This window comes from Triticum aestivum, chromosome 5B (assembly GCF_018294505.1).
Source record: "Triticum aestivum cultivar Chinese Spring chromosome 5B, IWGSC CS RefSeq v2.1, whole genome shotgun sequence".
Lineage (NCBI taxonomy): Eukaryota > Viridiplantae > Streptophyta > Magnoliopsida > Poales > Poaceae > Triticum > Triticum aestivum.
The window spans coordinates 671,548,151-671,569,455 of record NC_057807.1 but is presented as its reverse complement, the minus strand read 5'-3'; the positions used below and the strand labels follow the sequence as shown (position 1 = coordinate 671,569,455).

At 48.4% G+C, this 21,305-nt stretch overlaps 1 protein-coding gene and 1 pseudogene across 1 annotated transcript; both read left to right on the top strand.

The window, feature by feature from the left end:
• The first annotated feature begins 6,109 nt into the window (after positions 1-6,109).
• LOC123117558 (uncharacterized) lies at positions 6,110-6,475 on the top strand (annotated as a pseudogene).
• Positions 6,476-19,105: 12,630 nt separating this feature from the next.
• LOC123117556 (uncharacterized) lies at positions 19,106-20,100 on the top strand. The gene has a single exon (XM_044538286.1). The coding sequence runs from the start codon at positions 19,387-19,389 to the stop codon at positions 19,783-19,785; it is 399 nt and encodes a 132-aa protein (XP_044394221.1). The 5' UTR covers positions 19,106-19,386; the 3' UTR covers positions 19,786-20,100.
• The last annotated feature ends 1,205 nt before the right edge of the window (positions 20,101-21,305 follow it).

Sequence of the window (21,305 nt, the reverse complement as noted above, 5' to 3'; positions counted from 1 at the left end):
TTAAATAAGTCTTAGTTAGCAGGCATCAGGGCAACATGCAGGTGTAGTCCGAGATGACATTTGCAATTGTAGGCCTAGGTGCGACACTTGCAGTTGCATTCCTAGTGTCGGACGTGCAACTGGCCCATTCCCTCTCCCACCGCCCCCTCCAACAAAACAAAGATCCAGTTGCAACCATGTTGGGGGACATGCAGTTGCAGTCGGGGTGCGGCGCTTGCAGTTGCGGGGCTGTTGTCGAGCTTGCAACTGACCAGCCCCCTCTCCCGGCATCCCCTCTGACAGAACAAAAAAGTCCAGCTGCGGTCGGGTTAAAAGACATGCAGTTGCGGTCGAATGCGGCACTTAGAGTTGCAGGGCTGTTGTCGGGCTTGCAACTGGCCCATCCCCTCTCCCAACGCCCCCTCCGACAAAACAAAAGTCGAGTTGCAACCATGTTGAGGGACATGTAGTTGCGGTCGGGTGCGACACTTGCAGTTGCGGGGCTATTGTCGGGCTGGCAAGTGGCCGGCCTCTCTCCCGGCGCCCCCTTCGACAAAACAAAAATCGAGTTGCAACCATGTTGGGGGGCACGCAGTTGCGGGGCTGTTGTCAAGCTTGCAACTGGTCCGCCCCCTCTCCCGGCGCCCCCTCTTACAAAACAAAAGTAGAGTTGCAACCATGTTGGGGGGCATGCAATTGCGGTCGGGTGCGGCACTTGCAGTTGCGGTGCTGTTGTCGGGCTTGCAACTGGCCTGCCCCCTCTCCGGCGCCCCCTCCGACAAAACAAAAGTTGAGTTGCAACCATGTTGGGGGACATGCAGTTGCGGGACTGTTGTCGGGATTGCAACTGGCCCGCCCCCTCTCCCGGCGCCCCCTTTGACAAAACAAAAGAAGAGTTGCAACCATGTTGGGGACATGCAGTTGTGGTGCTGTTGTCGTGCTTGCAACTGGCCCGCCCCCTCTCCCGGCGCCCCCTCTGACATAACAAAAAAGTCCAGTTGCGGTCGGGTTAGAAGACATGCACTTGCGGCCGGGTGTAGAAAAAAATATATGCTAATATTCTTTTACGCATAAACAGGAAAAATAATATGAAAATGCCGGTCCTATACAAAACAAAAGTCATGGTTTAAAAACCCGCTAACAACCAACATAGCCACTAACATTTATGTCTACATGGTTCAAAAATCCCCAGTCATCGAAGAAAAAGCATTTCCTACCTTATGCAAGCATAAAAAATCTAAATGCATACATAAATAAATTCACAAATAGAGATCTGGCATAAAAGAGGGGAAAACAGAAGAAAGAAATGCAACTGAAGAACCCCGAGGGACGAAGACCCCCTCCCCTGAGACAAGTACTCCACGGTGGATATGGTGTGTACATGGCAATTGAAAAGTCCAACAAAAACAATGAAAAACGCCTCTCACAACCAGCACATCGCGCATCAATACCAAACACGAGAAAAGTAAAGAAAGAAGAAGCGGGTGCTAAATAAGTCGGGGTAACACTAGACAAGCAGTGTTGCGTGAATCTTACGGAAACTGTGATCTAACAGCCATATATGTGTACTGGGACTTCGGTTAAACTCTATCGACTAAATTTTAGCAATCCAGGTAATAAAATTTCAACTACCGCGACCAACATTTACTTACAAAGCATCTGATGGATGTGCAACTAAAAATGATTAACAAAAAATTGGTATGAAATTTCGTTGCTAAAATAGGGCTGCTCGATATTTAGAAAATATTCTAAAATCAAATAGAATAAAACACAACATTAATAAGCAAGGACAAAAGGAAAAATTAAATTAAATAAACAAAACGAAAAAAATGAAACGGGATAAGAAAATAATAAGTAAAAATAAATAAAAGAAAAGTTACAGACTTATAAAAAGTAAATGAAAAGTAAAACAATAAAAAGAAGAAAAGGTAAAGAAAAAAAGAAAAATGAAAATTTCTTTCGGGAAAAAGGGAAGCCATTGTGACTTCCTCTCCGACAGGCAAAACTCACTTGTGTAGGGCGAGAAAAAGAAACAAAACAAAGTACTTTTCTTGTAGGCTGACAAAAATAACTAAAAAACACACTCGGGAAACATGGGCTGCACAGCAAAGGGAACAAGGCCCAGAAGAAAAATAAAAGAAAGGCTCTCTCATTTCCACCGGCCCGTGCAGCGACAAAGAAAAGAGCTGGTTCGAGCCAACGTACACGTACACAGGGATTGTTATCGACTGAGACTTCGCCAAAAATCAGTCGACTAACGTGTCGGTAAGACGAATGGAAGTCAACACCGGGTCGAGACACATCAGCATGGTTGAGAGTGACAATAGAAATAGTATTTCGGCAGTAACTGCTTTAGACGTGGACACGTGTGAAGTACGCGTTACAGTACATCTCAGCAGTGAGAGTGCAAAGAAAGCTACTGGTTGTAGTACTATAATTTACAGCAGTTGTCCACGGTCATACTCCAGATGGTAGAGACGGAGAGGGTAAGGGCTTGTTAATTCGGAGAAAAGAGGGGTTGACATGGATATTCAGCAAGTTCCCTTTGTTTGCAAGACATTTGGAATCGAGTTTTTGTGGAGGTTCTACTACGTGACGGTACACGCATATACTCCAAGAGTATACACTTGAGTGCAGCAGATTGTATTGACTCGTGATCACTCACGGGTTTGACGGCACTGCCCATTCTGAAACCTGAAAATGTAGTAAATCATGCATCGACATGTTCTTTTTCAGTGGGAGTAACGTTACGGCGGTGCGCTACACCACATGACAAGTATACAGCTCCAGTCTCGTGAATTCTTACTCGTGAATCATCGTTCCTTCCTCGCTCCCGGATATGCACACTGAATCTATCTATCTGCGTATATAGTATTTGTTGAGACTCATGCACACTCAATGTACGTACATACATTAAGCAAGCAATTGACTGACGCTGGGTAGGGTGCTTCCGATGGAGGCGATAATACGCCATGCGACGCCGTACGCACAAGCGACCCATCAATCAAGCAACACAAAGGACCTCCCCTCCGCCGGCGAGCTGTCTGACCCGTTAAATTACCCGATCCAGACGCCGCCGCCACAACAACAAGGGCAGCAGAACATGCAGCTTCGCATGCACGGGAGAGCACAAATTATCTGCATATATAAGAGCGAGCGAGAGGGAGCGGCCGGCATGGCTTACACGCGCCAATTTCAGGCTTCCGGCGTGCAGCTCCGGCCGTGGTTTGGTTACAAAGCCATCGGGAACCTTCAAATCATCGAGCCTAACTAAACTCGAGCGAGTAGCAATATACTACGAGTAGCATTGACAAGGTCAGACCTCGGCGAGCACCGCCCGTCCGTCGTACCCACCGTGACATAATGACTTCCATTGACCATCGTCGTTAGCAGGACAAGTTAATTAACAGCACAACGGGACGCAACCACGTACGAACCATCGACGTTCCCTTTCTGTTAAAGAACAAACAGAACGTCGTACCAAGCCAGAGCTTAGCTTGTCTTCACACCAATGGCGTTTCCTCCGCTTGCTCTACTAGAATCTAAATCTGCCTATTCTCAAAAAAAAAAAAAAGAATCTAAATCTGCCTTCCATTTATGTTGGGATTGACACGCACGGTCTGACGGACAGTTTCAGCATGCGGTCACGCGCTACTTTCAGGCTTTAAACATGCACAGAGGCGAAACAGTAAATAAGTGCAAAAAGGTCAAAGCCTGCCGATCCAACGGTCACAAGAGCAGAAAAGGGTTGGGCCCGCCTTCCCGGTACATCTCGCTGCTCCTGCAATATGCAATCGTTTGGAACGGAAATTTTCACCGACACATGCAATGGTCATGTTCTGGTAGTGTTTTGTGCCAAGTTGTAACTTGATTTTGCTCTGGACCATTCCTTTGTGAAAATGGTCGAGTTTATGCAGAGTCATCTGACTGTCCAATTTTTTTTATTTTTTTTGAATTTCTGACTGTCCAATTTCTGGAACGTGTAGAGACTAGAGACTGACTTCCATGTACGCACCACACACGTAGATAAAGACAACTCTGCTCAAGCACCAGAAGAAAAAATATACTATCAGGCAGAAAGTCTATTATTTGTGGACTAGTAAATATGCACGTGCAACGCACGTCTATTTGGACTAATAAGTGTGCACGTGCAACACGCGTCTATTTGGATTAACACATTATAGTATACTTAATACAAGACAATTTATTCATAAATTTGAAATTTCCCTATAAAGTACACAATCTCTTATTCCCAACTCATACAAATAATTTGAAATTTCGTTTCTCCTTAATCAACATGTCTCCTGTATTAAAAGACCACCCACTTTTCCCAATGTCTAAAACTCAAAATTATTTAGAAGATTCATCATGATTCTCCATATGCACACATTTATGCAAGTATAATCACACATGAAAAAGTCACTTAGGACAAGCTAAGGAACCGTTTCAGTGCTAACAAACTCCAGTCAAGAATTATTATTACAATTGAGTGTCAACCACACAATAGCGGGAAGAGACCTCTATGATTTGTTGAAAAGAGGAAGCCATTGTCACATAGAGAAGTGTAGAGATGTCTTGACTGCATAGAATCAGCTGTGAAACAAGACAAAAAAATGCTAGTTGGACCATCCGATTCTACTATTACACCACAAGTGTTGTAATGTCTGGAAGCAAGAAAAGTGGCTTACTTTATTATGAAAATAGAACATGTAAACCAAATAAAAATTACATTGATAAATTGCGTAATTATACTTGTTAATCACGGGACAAAAGCATTAATATGACAACTTGGAACAGTTACTTGAGTACTACACATTTCTTTAAGGGCTCAACATTCTAAAATTTTGACAATATAACAAATATCCTCTCAGTTTGTAGTAATAATGATACGTAGGCTACCACTTGTAAGAATAACAGTGGCAAAAAAGGGCCAACAAATGCCGGTTTAGAAAGAAAAAACTGCAGATATGCTTCCAATTTTAGCAACTCTAGTGGATAAAACATACCTTACCTCCCAAGTCGGGAAAACAGTCAAATGAAAAAATGTACTTCTTATAAGTAGTAGAGATGAAGTCATAAGGATCATGGTTCAAGATATTCGGAGAAACATGGTTGGTCTCTCTGTATGATGCGAAGTCGTTGCAGTCAGTAGAAGAGTGACCTGCCCTCCAGGCAGAAGACGAAGGCGGCGACGGCATGTGTGCGTGTTCGGAGGAAGTCGCAGCTCCTCTTCGCATGTCTCCCATTGTGGCTCGCGTGGGTGGTGGGCTGGTGACGACAGGCGACTCGCGATCGCGATACCCTCATAGGAGACGATAGGATGCACTCGCGATTAGTTTCCTAATAATTAGATGCGTTCGTGATTAGTTATCTAATAGAATGCGTCCGTGATTAGTTTCCTAATAATTAGATGTGTTCATGATTAACTTCCTAATAGGATGCGCTCGTGATTATTTTCCTAATAATAGGATGCACCCGTGATTAGTTTCCTAATAATAGGATGCGTTTGTGATTAATTTCCTAATAATTAGATGCGTCCGTGATTAGTTTCTTAATAGGATGTGTCCGTGATTATAGTTTCCTAATTGACCAGGCGTGGACTTCATATTTTCCTCCACGGTGGAGTACGGTCAGTCAATGTAAATTGCTAAGTGCACACAGAGAACAGATTAGGTTAAGGCTAGCCGTTAGATTGAGTTTAGTGGGATAATCATGCGGTGGTAATGTATCCATGTACGTTTTGTGGGGTGCACTTAAAGAAAATTATGTTTGCTCTTTTATAAGTAGTATAGATGTAAAACAAAGTGAATTAGCCCGCCAAGCGCAGGCAAAACCGCCCACCCTCAAACCATCCCCCACCCCCCCCCCCACACCCCTCCCCCCACACACACCAAGCCCTCTTCCTCCCGCGGCCGCCGCTCGCCAAGCCACCACCCGTCCCCTATAAATCCTCCGTCTCGCCGCACCCTTCCTCAGATCTCCACGCAAACCGCCGCTACCGCTACTCGTCCTCCTCACGCGCGCGCTTGAACATCTTGTCCTACCACCTTCTTGCTTCCACCAAGAGACCAAGAGCCGAGCAGAGTTAGCCAGCCAGCCAACAGCCAAGGACCAGCCCGCGCCCATGTCCATGCAACTGGCTTCTTCGCCGGCGACGGCGGGAGAGAAGACCATGGCAACGGCGTGGCCGTACGTGGAGTACATGGCGCGGTGGGAGAGGCAGGTGGAGCGGCGGCAGCTGTTCCTCCGGAGCTACCACTTCTCCCGCGACTCCAGGTCTCGCCGCGCGCGCTCACGCGCCGCATCGTCTGGGCCAAGGCGCGACGCCTGCGCCGCGCCGCCGCCAAGGGGCTCCGCCGGCTCCGGGCGCGCATCCGCCTCTGCTTCGGCTGGGCTGCGCCCGCGCCGTGGCGGCGTCCACGGGTTCCGCTACGGCCGCCTCCCCCAGAAGGCGCCGCCGGCGGCCGCGAATGCCGCGTCCGTGTGCCTCTGGTAGCCGCCAGGTTGCGAGCGGCGGCGTGGAGCTAGAATGGAAAGAAAGCCAAGACGGCAGCACACTTGTTGGCTTCTACTGTATGTATGTCCGACCTCCGGACGCTGTGAGCACGACTGATAGTCTAGGATTTTCGTTCCTTTGGCGCCGAAGCAGAGCCATGAGTTGTTGGAATTATGTGTCCTGCAACTATATTCAAATTGCTTGGAATTGTTAATATTCGGAATATCTCATTATGGAACTGTACATGTATTTATACATGGAATTGATCTACATGTTTAGCATGGAATTGATACTTGCTGGAATGTACTTAAGTAATATATGCTTAAGGAAGCTGGTCGATTATCAGTGGAATACAATATACTATTTATATTGGAATGACTACCCGGGTACACTGATGATTGAAAGGAGCTAGATCATATAGTTAGATTACAACCCTAATGTTGATCTACATAATTAGAGGAATTTACACTTTATTATGACGCGTTGCTCACAAGCGCGTGCTCCGGGGACATAACGGGTAGAATCCGTTAACAGACAAATATGATCGTGGTTGGTAATTTGATCTGGACTCTATCCCGGAAACTAGTGGAAAAGACTAGGAATCTTATATCTGTATAAGAGGTGGACTCTTTGGAAAGACAGTATAAGAAGGTCCCTACCTCCTAGCCTCAGGGATGTGAATTGTGAGCGGCACCACGGATAAGCGCAAAGGAAATAGGGGGTAGACCACAAATTTATTTTCAACATGAGTTACTCAGGTAGTTCAGTATACAAGCTATTGTGTCAAGGACAAGTGAGATTCAGTGGTGCTAACTGCATTTGCAGAAGCTGGGTTCCACTAAGATGTAAAGATTTTTATTTGGTTGGCTATTCAGTACAGAATTTGGACATCTGATCGGGGAGTCGGGCATGCTAGTCAAGGGCTCAAGGCCACATGTGCCCTGCATTCTCCGTCTACATCAGGAGCAGACCACGTCCTCAGCCAGACAGCCAGTTTGTATGCTAGACAGACTTTGCCATATGTTTGCCGGATCAACCCATTTCCCTCTCCTAATGATCCAAGCTCGCTGGACACCCTGAAGAAACGAGAACTGGTGGTTAAGTACTGGAGGAGTGATCCCTAATCGCACTTCAACGCGCCGACACAAACTGTTTGTGAGCGTTCTGTTTTGGTCAAAACAGACACAAATCGCGGCCTAACGAGCCGACGCAAACGGACAAGCGTCTGTTTTTTGTCCACGAACCGATCCATTTTAGGCCTAAATTTGAGTCGTGTTTGCGTCGAGGCGCACGTGTGCAATGCCTGCCCTTGTTCTCCCCCTTACCCGCCAGTCGGTGGCGCATTGGCCATCCCCCCTCCCATCGAGAGCCAACACACCCGGCCACCCCGCCCTCGCCATCTCCGCCCAGTTTCGGTTGCACGCTACTCAGGCCGCCGCCCACGCTCACATGCCTCCACCACTAGCACGCCACACCCAGACACAACATGACTGTAGAGGATGAGCGTGAGGATGAAATCTTTGATCAGAGGTCTCAATTCCAGGGTGAAAGTGTTGTGCCTGAGCATGGAGGCGCAGCAATATTTCCACAGTTCACCCAATTTCATTATAAAATGCGTGATTGGAAAACTCACATTCAACTATAAGATGATTTGGTTCATATGTGGGCTCACCTTGGCAATCAATGGAAGTATCGGCTATTTTTTTTCTTTCAAATGTATTTGTGACAATTTAAATTTTATTTCGTTTGTAAACTATAAGATTTTATTTAGTTGTCAAACTATGATATTTGTATTTGATTGAATTATGCTAACTTTGGGCATTGTTTTTGAAATGTATGAAAAAAGAGCAAAAATATCGCCGCATACCGGTTGCACAGATGAAAATGCGTCGGCGTGTTGGGTGCAGTGCCCACCCAAACATGGACAGACAATGCCCAAAACACCGACCCAAACGGACAAAAGGTGAACAAAATCCACGCCCGTTTGCTTCGGCGTGTTGGAGTTGCCCTAAATATAACAGAGGATGCATGGGTTGACACTCCCGTGATTTAGATTCCCTGTAGTTTATAGACGCTCGTGGCTTCGACAATGTGGCACTTAAGGGGTATGCGAGTGTTGTGGTGTCTCTTATCTTAGCTGAATTTCATCGGTGGAATTAGGTGGTGGGTGTTTGCTCTACGCTTCCATCCTATCATTCACAATAGAGATGAGCGTCTTGTAATAAATCTTGCTGCTATCTTCTAAAAGACTAAAAGGGTTGGACGCGCTTTGTTGTGCCATTGGTATTGTTGAGATTCTTAAAAAAAGTTTACTCATTTTAAAATTTGTAATATCAAACTGGTGTTATTAGATTCATCATGAAATGAATTTTCATAATTTTTTGGCTTAATATTGTGGATGTCGATATTTTCGGCTCTAAACTTGGTAAAGTTAAAGAAATTTGACTTTTCAATGAACTAATACCCTTTGTATTTTGGAACTGATGGAATATTTAATTTGGCAGATGGTGGAGACGATGGAGTGTGTTTTATGTTTATTTATAATACGGTTATTTGGTGGGCATTTCATGGTGTGATTATGTGTTATGCGCTAATCAACCCATACTTTTGTGGGTAAATTTATGAGTCAATGACTACATCTACACGTACTATATTGGTGTTATAGTATCATCACATGATGGCTCTTTTTTCTAGGTGGTAAGAAGGTGCACGGGGTTGATATGTTTTCCTAGTCGGTTAGTGTTGATTGATTTGGAAAAATTGTTGGCCCGATCAAAATCGTAAACCAAATTTAAAATTAAATATCTTAATCGAATAAAAGAGCTTCAAAATTAGGGAATATGGTGGATTAAAATAACTAAATGGGAGAGCTACTTGAAAAATTATTGACCCGGTTAAAATCAGGTGACCACATTCTAAACTGAAGACCTCAATTAATTGCGAAGACCTAAAATAAAGAAGCATGTATATAGTATAAAAGAATTGAATGGGAGCTTTGAGAAATTGTTGACTTGGCCAAAATCTGATGACCCAATTTTAATTGGACACCTCAATTGATTGTGGGGCATTTTACCCTAGGAAGCTTAGTGATAAGTAGATATGGTACACGTCATTGGCATACTCTCAGATAAGAAAAGTTTGTCGCGGAAAGGTCTGCACCGGTCGTTCCTGCCTGTTCATACTTTTAATCCTGTGAGATGAAAATATATATGTGAGTGTTTGGTCAAATGCAGTGCACGAATAGTTGAGTTCAACATGGTTGGTGAGTGAGGCCGAACTACTGGACCATAGGAGGACGGAAAAAACTTGGTGCTTGGGATGCGATGCAGGGACGACGATGATGTCGCGCATGGTGATTGGTGATGTGTGGAGATAGGGACGGCGGGTCGATGGGGGTGGTTGTCAACAGTATCATGACATGAGGGCCAAGTCTGAAACGGGGATATAAAAGGGGTCGATCACGTCACTTGCTCATGTTTCGTGCTAATCCCATCATGGAAAACACGCTATTTTTCTCTTTCGACTGATCACAAACACGCTGTTGACCACGAGGAAGAAAACGAGATTCTCTGTGAAGCCTGTGGGTAGGGGGCCGAATTTCGTGTTTTGACCCTTTTTAGAAAGGATTTCAGGATCTGACCCCTGTTTGAATTTTTTTCGAGATTTGACCCTTTTGCTACCGCCAGGGCCTATGGCGGTAGGGTTAGATAGCCTACCGCCATGGCCCATGGCGGTAGGGGTGCGACGGAGGGGGACGGCGGCCGTTTGACTGCGCTGACGTGGATAAGTACCTACCGCCAGGAGGTCTGGCGGTAGGCTGTCCAAACCTAACGCCAGCGGTAGGGTCCTGTCTCAGTGTAACGATTCTGTAACGAAGAATTGAGTTGCCCTGGCGGTAGGCTGTCTGACCCTACCGCCAGGGGCCTTGGCGGTAGGGTCTTGTTTTTTCAGTGTAACGATTCTGTAACGAAGAATTGAGTTGCCCTGGCGGTAGGCTGTCTGACTCTACCGCCAGGGGCCCTGGCGGTAGGATCCTGTGTTTTATGAATTTAAGTTCATTTGCTTGCTTCTTTTCAAATTCAATATGACAATAATATTATAGCAATTTTCACAAATATGACAACAATATCACAGATCTCAAACAGTTAAACTTGGGCATCACATACACATTAACAAATTTGAAGTGCATAGAACATTTCAAACGAACTTCAACTAATTAGTAAACGGAGTTCCACATAGTTTCACAAATAGCAAACACATAGATTCACAAATAGCAAACACATAGTTCCACGTAGCTTCATAACCACCCGAATAGTTCAATCAAACGAAGTTCAACGAAACTAAAAGAGCCAACTATCGAAGAGCATAATCAGTTGCTCCTTCCCCTCTTGGAGGTACAGTCCTCGTTACTCTTTGAACGATGCTCTTCGGTCTTCTTCTTGGGCCGTCGAGGAACCGGTCTCTGGAAAGGGTCTGGACTCAGCAAATCCTTCTTCTTCGGATTCCTCTTCTTCGGCAGCTGAGATGCTTGAGACGTTTGAGTTGCTGGAGGTCCATAATCTTCATCGTACTCCTCCTCCCCGTTGCTCTCATCCTCCTCCTCCCCTTCTTCATATATGGCCTCCTCCTCCTCCTCCTCCTCCTCCTCTCCAACCAGCCTAGACGACGAGGGAGCATGGCTCGATGAGCCGATGATACCCTGTGTGGCTATAGGCTAATGAGCTTCAACTGACCCAGCTCCAGCACACCCAAGCAGCCCTACCAGCTTGCGACAACGCTGCACGAACTTCTGCACTCACAATGAAGCAAGGTCATAATAAGTTCAGATCAACTGACTGCAAGTGAACAAGATGCATCTGTTCCGAGGAGACTGAAATTGTACCTTCATCGTCCCCCTGACTCTGGTCTCAGATTGTACGCTCCCGGGAAGATGACCTAGTGCATCTGAGGCTTCAAAGATGCATCTGTTCAGCTCACCGGACTGCAACGGCATAAGTCAGTCACGTTGACGAATAAAATATTTTAAATACGACCGTCGGTTCAAACGTACCACTCTGTTGATGAGGGGTGCAAACTCCCTAAATCCACTGTGCATGTCTCTGATGCCGGTCTGGTATGCCTGTTCATCGGGGTCAGCCCACTCCAGCTCCGCGATGTCTTCCGCCGTCCATCGAGGCCTGAGACGAAGACGGTGCTTCTGGCCATCATCGTACCACCTCATGTGTCGGCCCAGGTAATCATCCCAGTTAGTCACTCTCCTCTCCACGTCTTTACGCCACCTCCATCGGTTCCACTCGGTCGCATGAGTCTTATGCTCCTCTCCCCAGTTTGTGATCGACTGATTCTTCTGCCGGCTCATCCTGCAAGGCATAAGCAACAAGAATCATCATAAGCGCAATGAGATCATCATAAGCAACAAGAAACATGATAATCTCACGGAGAACAAAGAGCTCACAGGTGCAGCGCGTGGCCGCCGGTATCGGTGGGCTGGCCCGATGGGGTATGCTGATAAATCCCAAACTGCGTGGCCACGCGTTGTGGCAAATGCCACTCGACGGCGTACACACAGATTATGGGCACGATGCACTGCTAGATACCATGGTCCGCATCGCACATCACGTTCAGATCAAAGGCCCACTCTCGTTCTTGTCGATATGGGCACCAGATTACCTATTACATATACCTTGGTATGTTCGCACTCTCAGTCAATAGCGGAATCAAAGAGAAAGGTGTTGTGTGAGTTCATATACCTGCGTATGCGTCAAAGCGTCCAACTCGTTGGTGTCGGTCTTGTACGAAGTCTTGTTTAGGCCCGTGTAGAGTTTGACAACGTCCCACTCGTAAGCTACGGTGGGGTTTCGAGTCTCGCCGCCTTCTTCGCCATAGTGTTCCCATGGGCGTCTTGGCAACTTCTCCGGACGCCCCACCGGCAGCCGCTCCCACATCCAAATGGAGAAGGCCCAGACAAAGCCACCCATATTGGACTTGTCTCCCGTCCTCTGCGTTGCGTCGTCAAGCTGCAAAACATCAAATGAGGATCAGATATAAGAAAATTTCATGGACACACTTTCGTAGGTTGGTACGCAATTAGACACTCTCTTACCGAACGGTATAGGTAGGCGAGAGATGCCGTCCCCCAACTGTACCCTGCATCCCAGTCCGCTAGGAAGAACAGATACGCCCAGTTGGCAGAGTTCCCGGAGCTGTCTGGAAACACGACCTCCGAGAGAATATACCACAGATAGGACCTCGCGTACAACTCCACAGTCGCCTCATCTGCGCCTTGGGGGCATGTCCTTCGGTGCTCCGAGAGCCAGGGCAACGGCACACCGGATGTACGGTTACTCTTGGCACCGGGGCAGTCGCCGATGAGGGTGGTGACCCTCTCCTGCCAGTTGGCCCTCTCCACTCGACCGGTGAGTGCATGACCTCGATCGGCATTGCAGTAATCATCCCCCAGTCCTCTAGGGTCACCGTCATCTCCCCGCATGGCAGATGGAAAGAATGGGTCTCCGGTCTCCAACGGTCAATCAGAGCTGTGAGAGCCGCGTGGACAAGCGTCGGCGGCTGACGCTTGAACTACAGCACGAAACCCAACAGACGGGCTCTCTTGAAGAACGGCGCGTAGCGCTCGTCATAGTCCATATGCCCATGAACCCCGTGACCCCTCATGCGCAGTGGCTGGAGCGTCTGTTAAAAAGTGAACGCCAAAAAGTTAGGAAATCATTTTCATCAATCCGAGAACTTTGATCAAAATTTCTTTCATATCACTTACCTCTCCGTTCTCTATGAAACGGGCACGATGACCCTTGTCGAATGCCCAGTCCAGCATGCAGTACCGTGGGCCGATGTTGTCCGCAAGAGGTGTCCGCCTTAATAGAGTTTCATAAACAAAAGCACCATAAGCATAAGCATACATAAACAAACAATGAACTCAAATCATATCAAGATCAAATTTTAAGCATATTCCTCCAACAACATCTACTACACATGATGGATCAAATCATATCAACATGCATCATATAAAAAAAACCCTCCAACATACATCATAGCTTCATATTTTTAAACAAAATTTTCCAAACAATATCTTCATATCATCATATCAACATGCATCATCAAACTAGGGTTCATCTTCACACTAGAGCATATCATCATATCAACATGCATCATCAAACTAGGGTTCATCCCTTTATCAACAATACATCATAATTTTTTTAACAAAAAAAATTATGAACTAGGGTTCATCTTCACACTAACATATGAGCTATTGATTAGAGTACATATCCAATACCACTACTTACTAAAGAACTAAGAACTACAACTACAATCAATCTTAGGTGGAAAAAATCAATCTAAGTTCAAAAACATGAGGGATTTCAAGCAAATAATGCGTCGAATCGGTAGCAAGTTTGCAAAAACTAATTGGAGGGATCGGAGGAGCTTACGGTTCTCTCCTCGGGGCCATCTCGATCCGCCAAAATGGTGAAGAATCGGTGAAGATCCAAGGGGGGGAGTGCAGGAGATGAGAGAGGGAGAGAGGGGCGACTTGGGGGAGAAAGAAAGGAGAAACTGCCGACTTGGGGGAGGGGAGGGGTGGGGAAAAGGGAAGGTGCGCGGTCTCGGGCGAAATAACTGCCCCGCACCCTACCGCCAGGGCCCCTGGCGGTAAGGTTAGATAGCCTACCGCCAGGGCCCATGACGGTAGGGTGCGACGGAGGGGGACGGCGCCGTCTCCGCGTGCTAACGTGGATAAGTTTTCTACCGCCATGGGACCTGGCGGTAGGCTATCTAACCCTATCGCCAGATGCCCTGGCGGTAGGCAAAATGGTCAAATCTCGAAATTTTTTCAAACCGGGACCAGATCCTAAAATACTTTCTAAAAAGGGTCAAAACACGAAATTCGGCCTGGGTAGGGCAACCTGAACCAAAGCACCGGTGTCTCTACTGAATGTCTGAACCCATGCGGTCATTACACGTCATCGTGGTGTAGTTGTAGACGTGCTTGGCTGCAGTGGCGGCTCCAGGAATTTACAAATGGGTATTCATGTGTATTAATTTTGTTAAAATTGTTGTTGTTTTTCAAAAATTGTCACTCTTTTATCAAAATCAACACTGTTTTGTAAAAATCATGTGTATTCATATGAAGATCCAAGAATACCCCTAGGGCCGCCCCTGCTCAACCAGGTTACAAGTGTGACGTACAGCGCACAGGACATGGTCTGTGCAGATTAGCCAGGCGAGTGACGTGTCGAGAGGAATAAATTAAACTACGGGGACACCTCATCATGGTCGAGAGTGACAATGGAAATATTTGGCAGTAACTGCTTTCGACGTGGACACGTGTGGAGTACGGGTTACATCTCAGCAGAGAGAGTATGATTTACAGCAGTTATCCGCGGTCATACTCCAGATGCCAAAAGACGGAGAAGAGGGTTTGTTAATTCGAGAGAGAAGTTGGCTTGGATCATTACTTATTCAGCAAGTTTGCTTTGTTTGCGAGACACGTGGAATCGAGTTTTTGTGGAGGTTCTACTACTTGACGGTACACACATACACCTTCTTAGTACGTAGATTGGACACGTGTGTGCAATATACTACTCCTGGGTAATTAGTTGAGTCCTAGATTGTATTGACTCGTGATCACTCACGAGTTTTGACGGCACTGCCCATTCTGAACCCTGAAAATGTACTACTAAATCATAACGTAGGTAGGGGACGAGTACTATATGGAACCGAGCAGACGGCATGACGTGAAGACCAAGTCGGCCGATTGAGCCGCCATCATCATATCATTGGCTAATCATCGTTCCTTCCTCGCTCCCGGATATGCACACACACGCTCAATCTATCTATCTATCTATCTATCTATCTATCTATCTATCTATCTAGTAGTATTTGTTGACAGTCACACATACGCAATGTACGTACATACATTAAGCAAGCAATTGACTGACGCTGGGTAGGGTGCTACCGATGGAGGCGATAATACGCCATGGGAAGCCGCGTGCACGAGCGACCCATCGAACAAACGACCTCTCCTCCTCCGCCGGCGACCAGCCTCCCCCATCGAACAAACGAACTCTCCGATTGAGACGCACGCCACAACAACAAGGGCGAGCGAGAGGGAGCGGCCGGGATGGCGAGCACAGGTGGACGTGACATGCATGCCACGGATAAGGCGGGCCGGCCGGTGCGGTGCTCCTCCACTTCTGTATCTGTCTCAGACCAACTCCACCGCGCGACCCTATCCTGTCCGTCCGTTTGGGATAAAAGAGACAAAAGAAGCGGCCCAGCGCACGGCCTCAAACGGACAAATGTCCGGATTTCGTCCGTTTTCGACCCATCCCCGGCCCAAACTTGCGCTCGGTTTGGGGCGAAACGGACGCGCGCGGACGACCGAGACGCACGCCCTTGTCCCCCCGTGGCCCGCCTGTCGGGGACACTAGCAGTCCCTCCGCTCCCAACGCTTCACCCTCTCTCCCCATCCCGCCCCGCCGCCGGCGCCGCCCCTATTCTCCGGCCGCCTCCTCACCTCGCAGCCCCCCGCCGTCCATACCAAACCACGTCTCGACATGGCCGTCACCACGCCCGCGCTTTCGCCGTAGTTTTGGTCGTTTATCGGGGGAGGTTTGGCCGTCGCCGTCCTTGTCGGTGGCGGAGGGGACACGACTGCCGGCGACGGACCACGGCGGCCGAGGCAGATTCCAGAGCGGCCAGTAGTCGGCCGGCAACCACCCCTGCTGCGTCGAGGTGATCATCGCGGCCTCTTCGCCACCGCGACCGCAAGGTGTTCGACCTTTTACCAACAAAGGTATGGACAATGGAGACGAGTTTTTCTTTCATCACTTCCTTTGTTCATCGGACGATTCGTCGTCAGATGATGAAGATCTTGTGGTGGCTGCACTGGTCGTTCACGACCAGATTCAACGGCAGCTTCCTCGGTACAGGGGGTCACTCTCTGGCTGTGCTCCCAACCTGAACCGCAACAGGGAGAGAGGCCACGCCCTGCTCTATGCCGATTACTTTGCCAACACCCCGCTCTTCAAGACGGATAAATTTCGTCGCCGTTTTCGTATGGCAAGGCATGTGTTCAACCGTATCCGAGAGGAAGTGGTTGCTCATGACCCATACTTCGAGTGCAAGACGGATGCCCTTGGCAAGCTTGGATTCTCCTCTTACCAGAAATGCACCGCGGCCATCCGCATGCTTGCATATGGTATTCCAGGCGATCTGGTGGACGAGTATGTGCGTATGAGTGAGACAACATGTCTGATGTCAATGCACAAGTTTTGCCAGGCTGTGATCGAGGTGTTTGGCCCAGAGTACTTGAGACAGCCAGCTGCCGCTGATACAGAGAGATTGTTGGCGACGAACGCAGCTAGAGGCTTTCCAGGCATTCTTGGCAGCATAGATTGTATGCATTGGGAGTGGAAGAACTATCCATTTGCTTGGCAGGGCCAGTACAAGGGGCATGTTAACGGGTGCACTGTCATATTAGAAGCGGTGGCATCGCAAGATCTTTGGATATGGCATTCTTTCTTCGGTATGGCAGGTTCTCACAATGATATCAACATGCTGCAGCGTTCTCCAGTCTTCGCGAGGCTTGCAGAAGGCCACTCCCCACCTGTCAATTTTGAGATCAACGGCCACCAGTACAACAAGGAATACTATCTAGCAGATGGTATATATCCTCAGTGGTCAACTTTTGTGAAGACAATCTCGAAACCCAAAGGTGAGAAGAGAAAGAGATTTGCCCAAATGCAAGAGAGTGTTAGAAAGGATGTGGTACGTGCTTTTGGTGTGCTTCAATCCCAGTGGGGTATCGTTCGAAACCCTGCACTGTCATGGGATGAAAGGAAGCTTTGGGAGGTGATGACTGCTTGTGTGATCATGCACAATATGATCGTCGAGGACGAGCGTGATGATAGTATCTTCGACCAAGGATTTGATTATCAAGGTGAAAATATTGAGCCCCTACACCAAGATCCGGCCACATTTGAACAGTTTGTCCAATTCTACCGTGAGATGCGTGATTGGCACACTCATTTGAATCTTCAAAATGACTTGGTTGAGCACGTCTGGGATCACATTGGCAACCAAAAGATGTATTGGTCCAATTTATGTTCAGTCAAGATAATTTCGATTTGGTTGTAAAACTATTTTATTAAAGACAATTTCAATTGGGTTGAAAACTAGTTTGATGCAAATTTGGGCATTTTTGGCCCTCGCGGACAGGATGGGGCAAATGGATGCGGTCGCGCGCTGGGTGCACGGCCACCGCATCCCAGGACAGGCCCGGACACGACCCCAAATCCTTACCCAAACGGACAGAAAACCGGACCAACGGACGTCCATTTGGGGTCGTGCGGTGGAGTTGGCCTCACGGTCTGTCGTCCATTGTCGCGGTGCCATTGAAGAGACCTCCAAACGTACTGTACTAGGTACACCCGCCGGGCCCGATCCAGAACAAAGTAAAGGACTCGTTCGTTCGTTCGTCTGGTGGAACGCTCGCTCGCTCCCACGCTGGGATTTAATTACGCACAAGGGAATGCACGCAGACGCAGACGCAGACGCACGCACGAACGGACACCTGACCTCTATTCTCTTGATCCAGTCCAGGTCCAGCCCGTGCATGAGATGACGAGTCTCGCGTTCGATTTGTTTATTTTTACTTGGGCGCCAATTTCAGGCTTCCGGCATGCACGATGTTCGTCGGTCATTGCTGCCACTCCAGCCGTGGTTTGGTTACACTCGACCGAGTAGCAATGAGGCACTGACAAGGTCAGACCAGACCTCGGCGAGCACCGCCCGTCCGTCGTACCCACCGTGACATAATGACTTCCATTGACCATCGTCGTTAGCAGGACAAGTTAATTAACAGCACAACGGGACGCAACCACGTACGAACCCAACCCAGGGCTTATGTTTCCTTTTAAAAGAAGAAGAAGAACGTCGTACGAAGCCACAGCTTAGCTTGTCTCCACACCAATGGCGTTTCCTCCTCTCGTTGTACTACTCATCAGTAGAACCTAAACCTGCGTTCCATTTATGTTCGGGTTGACACGCACGCACGGACGATTTCAGCATGCATTCACGCGCTAGCTTCAGGTTTAATGCGTGCACAAGGGCGAAAACAGTAAATAATTGCAAAAAGGTCAATGCCTGCCTGCCGATCCAACGGTCACAAGAGCAGAAAAGGCACACCAAATGGGTCACCGGTGTACATGGCACTGCTCCTGCAATATGCAATAGTTTTTGGGACGGAAATCTGCACTGGCACATGCCATGGGCCATGGCCATGCTCTGGTAGTAATTAGTGCCAAAGTGGAAGTGTCGATCCATCCTCAGACCAATTCCTTGGTGAAAATGATTAACTATATGCAGAGTCATCTGACTGTCCAATTTCTGGAACATGTATACACTGACTTCCATGTACACACCACACACGTAGACATGCCAATTCTCCTCAAGCACCAGATAAAAAATATACTACTACTACTACTGAAACAATGTGGCAGACTCTACAAGGAAGCTACAAATGGCAGTGTCATTTTCCAATCAAGCAGAAAGTATCCGTATGATTTGTCGATGAAAAGTAAAGTCAATTAGCCCGCCAAGCTCAGGCATAAAACCGCCCACCCGCCCGCTCCCACTCCAACCATCTCCCTTCTCCTCTCCGCTCCCTTCCCCCCGAAGCTGCCGGCAGCCTCCTCCTCCGGCCGCCACCGCTCGCCAGCCGCCTATAAATCCTCCGTCTCGCCGCACCCCTCCTCAGATCTCCACGCAAACCGCCGCTACCGATACTCGTCCTCCTCACGCACGCGCTTAATCATCTTCTTCTACCACCTTCTTGCTTCCACTACCAAGAGACCGGGAGCCGAGCAGAGCTACCCAAGAACCTGTCATCGCCCATGTCTGTGCAAGTGGCCTCGCCGGCGACGGCAGGAGAGAGGACCATGGCCACGACGGCGTGGCCGTACCTGGAGTACATGGCGCAGTGGGAGCGGCAGGTGGAGCGGCGGCAGCTGTTCCTCCGGAGCTACCACTTCTCCCGCGACGCCGAGGTCTCGCCGCGCGCGCGCACGCGCCGCGTCGTCTGGGCCGGGGCGCGACGCCTGCGCCGCGCCGCCGCGAAGGGGCTCCGCCGGCTCCGCGCGCGCATCCGCCTCTGCTTCGGCTGGGCCGCGCCCGCGCTCCGCCGCCGCTCCTCGCCCCGCCGGGGCGGCGTCCACGGGTTCCGCTACGGCCGCATCCCCCGCGGAAAGGCGCCGCCGGCCGCCGCCAGCGCCGCGTCCGTCTGCTTCTGGTAGACGCCAGGTCGCGAGCTACAAGGGAAGGCCAACGCGTCAGCGCACTTGCTGGCTTCCAAGTTAAGCTCGTGATTGCTTAGGTAAAAGAATTAGCCGGTGAATGCTAGCCAGCGGCGGCTTCTACTCCGGCTCCATGGAGTGTTCGTCGTCGCTTGCTCTGCTCGCTGTTTGACTAGAGAGAGGGGATAATTAAGTAAACAGGGCAGCTGTTGCTCAAGTGGGATTGGTTATGTGTGGATGTTTTTTCGTTCTTTTTTGGTGTCTAATTACTCCGAATGAATTAACTGTGTATCCATCTGAAATCTTCTCTGTTATTGCTGGGGTGCTTGCTTGATGCCTCTGCTAATTTCTTACTAGCTCCATATGTGATTGGTAAATCTGAAACCGCCTCTGTCCTTGCTGTGGTGTTTGACTTGCGTCTCGGCCTCTGCTCATTTTCTTACCTCCATATGTGATTTATTTGTTAGATAAAAGTGAAGAGAACATAGCGGAAAACTGAAATACAGTAGTAGTATCGTGCGTGCAGATTTGCAGCAATTCAGTGAAACCAAGCGACACTTTTCATCTGTCAAGTGACAGATGGCACATTTTACATCAAGAAAAACACAGTAAAATAATAATATTTGCCTCGGTGTGTGTGTGTGTGTGTGTGTGTCGATCATGCAAACAAGATGAGGTGGAGAAAGATGTGTGGTGTCTCCTTGGACTGCAGTTCACAATTCAGGGACCAAGTCCAAGAAAAAGAAGGAAGATTCTCCAAAGTCTCGGGTCAGTTTTGAAGGGAAAGTGGGTGAGAATGTGTGGCGAGGCGAGCCACACCGTGAACCAGCCCAGCTTTATTTCAATTTTCAAGTGCGTGTCGCGGTCAAAAGGCACGGCCGGAGCAGGAGGAGGATGCCAAATTGCCAATGCAGTGGCAGCCTCTGTCTCTCTTTTCTCTTGGCCTGTTTCCCTTTCCAGTCCATGACGACGGGTGATGCCCTCTGACTTTCTCCCATGGCCGCCCAAACTGAATTTTGACGATTTTTCTGCCAAGGCCGCCCAAGTTGAATTTCCTCTTGTCTTCGTGGTCGTCGTGAAGTTTTTATTACAGTTGCGCATGCCATTATTTACTCCTGCCTGGCAGCGTGGGTTCGTGCCATCCGCCATGATGGGTTGCTGGGGTACAGTACAATGCACGAAGAGTGCATGTCCGCTGCATGCCGATGCCGTCGTAGCGCCCAAACGGCTTTATGATCATCATACCGTGCGAGGTACTGCCGATGTACCGGCCGGAAAATAATTCGAGTAACTGACCCAAGATACTCCAAATTCAATATAGTAGGGTATATTAGCTCACAGGTACTACAAATGAAGCCATTTAATTGGGAGTAGTGGGGCACTAGTATATTGATGAGTGCACTTGAGTACTCCATGTTGCGACCCCATGCCCAGGGTCGTCGGGTCCAGTCACTGTCACAGCGCATGATTGCCCTATCCCATACGCCAACATTAACTAACAATCCCAGTCGATCGCCGGC

Coding starts and splice junctions, on each gene's coding strand:
- LOC123117556 (XM_044538286.1), top strand. CDS start 19,387: ATGTCTGTGCAAGTGGCCTCGCCGGCGACGGCAGGAGAGAGGACCATG.